This window comes from Crocuta crocuta, unplaced genomic scaffold (assembly GCF_008692635.1).
Source record: "Crocuta crocuta isolate KB4526 unplaced genomic scaffold, BGI_CrCroc_1.0 scaffold27, whole genome shotgun sequence".
In the NCBI taxonomy this organism is placed as follows: Eukaryota; Metazoa; Chordata; class Mammalia; order Carnivora; family Hyaenidae; genus Crocuta; species Crocuta crocuta.
The window spans coordinates 1485660-1490952 of NW_027532250.1; the positions used below are offsets into that span (position 1 = coordinate 1485660).

The 5293-nt window shown below is 55.6% G+C and overlaps 1 protein-coding gene across 1 annotated transcript in view; it reads left to right on the forward strand.

The window, feature by feature from the left end:
- Positions 1 to 2: 2 nt before the first annotated feature.
- Positions 3 to 5293, forward strand: part of BMP7 (bone morphogenetic protein 7) — a gene marked incomplete at its 5' end in the record, with an annotated part of 88556 nt that continues 83265 nt past the window's right edge. Inside the window, one exon of the mRNA XM_077778324.1 lies at positions 3 to 408. Coding sequence (XP_077634450.1) covers positions 3 to 408 — 406 coding nt within the window. The remainder of the gene's footprint in view (positions 409 to 5293) is intronic.

Genomic DNA, 5293 nt, shown 5'->3' on the forward strand with positions numbered 1-5293 from the left:
GCCCGCTCCGCGCCGCGGCGCCGCACAGCTTCGTGGCGCTCTGGGCGCCCCTGCTGCTGCTGCGCTCCGCCCTGGCCGACTTCAGCCTGGACAACGAGGTGCACTCGAGCTTCATCCACCGGCGCCTCCGCAGCCAGGAGCGGCGGGAGATGCAGCGCGAGATCCTGTCTATCTTGGGCTTGCCGCATCGCCCGCGCCCCCACCTCCAGGGCAAGCACAACTCGGCGCCCATGTTCATGCTGGACTTGTACAATGCCATGGCGGTGGAGGAGGGCGGCGGGCCCGACGGCCAGGGCTTCTCCTACCCCTACAAGGCCGTCTTCAGTACCCAGGGCCCCCCTCTGGCCAGCCTGCAAGATAGCCACTTCCTCACCGACGCCGACATGGTCATGAGCTTCGTCAACCTCGGTGAGTGCGGGTGGAAGGGCGGGGGTGAGCCTCTAGGTCCCGAGGCACGTTGGGACGGGGAGGGGGTCGCTGTTTACATCCATCCCGCCCCTCTTTACACTCGGGGCGGTTTGAAAAACCGCGGTGCCTGGCGCAGGGTCTCCCACTCCGAGCCCCGTGGACCCTAAGCAGTGCGCGCCCCAGGTAGGGCGAACTGGGCGCCTTCAGCCAGTTCGAGTTCGGTGGAGGAAAGGGTAGGTTCGAAGCCCCCTCCGGGTGGAGTCGGCGGCCGCACCTCTGGGGCTGGAGGCGCCGGGCCCGCCGCGGCTCAGTTCAAAGCGCGGGGCTGGGTCATGTGAGCTGTGCCGGGGCCGCGCGGCCCCTGCTACCTGGATTTAAAGGGCCCTGCTGGGCGAAGCAGCCTTCCCGCCCTTTCGGGGCCCCTCTCGGCCCCGCCGGGACCTGGCGTCGCAGGCGTCGCGCCCCCTTCCCCGCCCTGTGGAGCCCTACCTGTCCCCTCGCCGTGCGCCCGCCCTGGCGTGCCGCGCGCCGCGAGTGTCTCCGCGCCCTCCCGGCGGCCGAGCGCCCCCTCGCCTCTCCGCTCTCCGGGCGGGAGCTGGGGAAGAAACGGTGCCATTGCGAGCTTTCTATTTTAAATGTTTAATGATAGGTCCCGAGCGGGCAGAATCCATTTTCAGCGTTTATCACGTGTGGCGCGCAAACCGCGGGTCTTGGCGATTGAGTGGCGNGATCAAATATTTGGTTTCCCGAGATAACACGCCCGATAGCGCTGTTTCCTGAGCCGATTTCATTCTACGTGTGTAACTTGCTGCGAAAATGCGAACGGAGTCAAGACTGCAAACTCACGCCCACGGGCGCCGTGTCAACAGGGAAAGGATAGCGAAGCCCCCCGCTGGGGGCGTGGGGCAGGGATAGGGGCGCGGGGAAGCGGGGATCAACCCTAAATGCTTCCAGCACCAGATAAGGGCCCTGAGTTCCCGGGTCGCCATTGTCTGTCCTGATACTAGCGAAAAATCAAACAGTGCAAGGACTCCCAGCTAGCAAGGGGTGGGACGTTTAGATGCCAAAGTTAACTTCGAGAAAGTTTAAATTATACTAAGCAGCCTGTGAGAAGGAGGCTGCTCCGCACGTCCCGATTTAGAACAATCTCCAAGATGTATGAGGTGGAAAAAAGCAAGGTGCAGATCAGTGAGGTTATGTATGTGCTTGTATATCATCCGTTCCCACTGGAAGAAGAGATACCGTGAACCTGAAATAGATTTTCGGCGGGTCGGTGGGAGCAGTGGAGCGCAGGACTGGAGCTGGACTTATTTAGGGAGTGGGAGCTGGGGTCTGATTTTTCATTGTCTGCGTGCTTTTTTTTTTTTTTACAATGTGTATTTATGACCTATGCCAGAAACCAAAGAAAAATTCCAAATATATTTATAAAAGCAGGGCTCTGTAGCCATCCTGAAGTGGGGGGAGGGGGAGGGCTTGCCAAGGCCCTTTCTCTGGTGAGGGATTTATGTTATCTAATGCTCTGTTGGGTCCCCCTGACTTTCCGTGAATGCATCAGGTCCCAGTGGTGGCCCTCAGAGCTAGGCTGTGGTCATTAGAAAGGTGTATATGTAAGCCCTGGCTTCTGCGGAAGGCTCTGGAAACCGAGTGCAGAAAAGCACCCTGCTTATATGGAGGAGTCCGGGTGGTCAGGGCTCCCCCCACCCCAGACATGGACTAGGCTGCTGACTGGGAGTCTCTGGGAACCTTGGGGCAGGGCTGTTAGCTCCCCCTTGGTGGTGGGAGCAAGCTGGGACTTGTTTGGGAAGCTGTACACACACCTTTCAACCCGTTAGCCCCATTTCTTTTCATCTTGAAAGGACAAAGACCGGCTTGTCTGAGCCTCTTAATCAGTCGGGCCGGCTCTGGGCTTTGTGGGACAGTCCTGACTTTCTCAGGTCTTGCTTTCTGGAACATCACTCCAAATTAGATGGCGGAGTGCCTTTTAACAGAGTGCGCTGACCTTGTTTTCTTTCCCTCGCTGTCCCTAAAACTCGAGGTAATTAGTTGGGTGCAAGATGTGGACTGCCGTTTGGCAAAACTCCTCCTGTAGATGCTTTAAGGCTGGCCTTTAATTTCTGCTGAGCAACCCAGGAATAAACCGCCCGTCCCTTCCATTCTGTCCAGGCTCCAGAATTTCTCCATAGAAAGAGGCTGGAGGGTGGCCGTGGGGGTGCAGGGGACTGTGTGGGAGACGAATCTGGAGGCTAAGTTTGCAGAGAGCGCAGGCTGCCTTTCCTGGATTGCCAACTGTAACTGATCTGTAACATACAAAGTTTTCTTAAGGTGCCTTTCCTCTCACTTTACCCGAAAGCATTAAGGAAGTGCCATTTGTTCCAATTAGACCATTAGCTGGTGTCACGCGGGGGGTCACGGGGGGATGTTGGGGGGCTGCTGTTGGAGAGGCCGACGTTCTCCGCCACCCCCTCCTCCCTCCACTGCGCCCTGCTCCTGTCCCGCAGGGCTGGGGACACCTCAGACTGCATTCTGAAGGCTTTTGCATTCATTGCGTCCATTCTTCCTTCTGTCTGCAGCCAAACTGGGTTTTGCTCCTCTAAGTTGTTCTCCTTGGAATTCAAGCTTTTTGCCAGGCTGAGTGGGGGTCTGACCGAGAGAAGGAGCTAGAAGAGAATGTATGACAAAACCAGGTGCTGAGAATGAGGACCTCAGGCCCCACCTGATGACAAAGGCCGGCCTGTGTGATGAAGCCCCTGTGTAACGCCAGCTGAGCTGCGGAGGGAGACTCACATCTCAGCCTGGGCCCCTTCGGTTCAATGGCTTGATTTTGTAAACTGGTTTGGATTAACAAGCCCCCGATTCCTCTGTGTGGAACTTAAGTTTTTGAATTCAAAACAGGCTACCCCTCTCTGAAATTGTCCCCAGGCAATGTGAGTTTNCTTTCTTTGCTCGTTGGCTGCAGAGTGCCCTCGCTCTAGGAGTGCGCCGACAGCTGGGTTCTTAGCAACCCTTGCAAAATCGCTTCTCCTAAACCTCACTTTCCTGCTTCTTAAATCAAAGATCTCCCCCCACCCACCCCTTTTCCCAAGGATATATGTGACCTGGACTTGAACCTTTTGGATCTTTTTTTGTATTCCCTTCAGGAATCGAAGCAGGTTGAGGTCGAGCCCTGGATGCCAGCCTCCTGTGGCTCGCTTAGGGTTTTGATTCCAGGACTCTCATTTGCTTGCGGAGTGGGGTGAGGGAGGTGGCCCAGATAAAGATCGATTTTGGGACTGCGAAGGGATGATTCTGTGAACGCCCAGAGAGGAGAGACCGCTTCTAGAACACGGCTTTTGGGGCGCCTGGGTGGCTCAGCCGAGTAAGCGGCAGACTCTTGGTTTCGGCTCAGGGCGTGATCTCACGGTTCGTGGGTTCGAGCCCCGCCTCAGGCTCTATGCTGACAGTGAGGAGCCTGCTTGAAATTTTCCGTCTCTCCTTCTCTCCCTCTGCTTCTTCCCCCGTAAATAACTAAACTTGAAAATAAAACAGAGCTCTTGTGAGCTGTGGTTCAGGGGCCTTTCATCGCGTAGTAGGGCGCTCAAACCCCCTGGAGATAAACCCAGCTGGCGTCCGATCCCCTGACCGCCAGGATGCCTGCGACGTGAGCCAATATCACATGTGCGCTGAACTCGGAGACAAGTGATGACTTCATTCCGGGGAGAGTCCCATCTAAGTTGATTGATCACCCCTATCGCTTTAATATCTTTTTTCCCTATTGGGTAAGGTCATATTTGGCCCGTTGCAAGTGTCAGAGTGTCCTAAGGCTCCCCCAGTCCCCACCCTCCCCTGCCTGCCCATCCATTTTGAATGGAGAGCATGCAGGGCCGGCCAGGTTCATTTCTTCGCAATCACTCTTCAGACCTGGCCGGAGGCTGTCGACACCCGGTGTCTGGCAGGCTGCTGCTCCGCTTTGCCTTAATGCAGGCTGGCAGCGTCACCGGGGTTAGGGCAGAGGCAGGGATGTGTGGGACCTGTCATATGATTGTCAGAAGGAATGCAAAAAAATGCCTTTACATCGTGGTGGTGGGAGAGCGAGGCAGCTGTGTACACTTATTATAAAAGACTCAAGTCCCACCGGTAAAATCAATATATTGAATTGCACGACCTTCTGCTTTTAATTAGTTTAAATCAAATGCGCCGGTGCCATTTTGCCTCCTCTCGCCTTCATGGGGTGAGGAAATACCAATATTTACATAGAAACTGTTAATTTGTGGTGAAAATGATGGCACATTTAGCTTTACACACCCAGATTGCTCAGACTTGATGGATCCCAGAGCAACGTGGAGTTGCAGGGTGACGTCACCGGGGCGCGGGGGCAGGGCTGGGGCGGCCCCAGGAATGCGGGGTCGTGGGGACCCCGGATGCCGGGCGCAGGTGGGTGCTGCCGTGGGCGCGGGTGCCCGGGGAGGCTGGTCTTGGAAGAATCTGGTGGGTTCTTACACTGCGAGCCAGCAATGTTGACATTCAGCTGCACATCGTCTACAGTCTTTCCTCCTGAGCGTCTTAACATGACTGTTAAACGGCACTTGCCTTTCTGGTTGTTTTGAGTCCCTGTTCCCTGCACGCTGGGTCTTTTGTATGGGGCAGCTCAAGGCACAACACTTTATTTATTCCAGAGCTTCAGATGCTTTTCTTTCCAATGCCTGAAAGATTTTATANGCAGTCGAGTTCTGGGTTTTGCAGCAACTGGCATTTGACAAATAATATTTGACAAAAATGTGACTTGGTATTTCTTAATATGGAACAGATATTTTTCATATATTTCATAGCTGACCTTCCTCCCTCCCCCCCACCCCACCCCCTCCAAAGAAAGATTGCTCCAACCCAAGGTGGAATGGCGAGGCGGGGG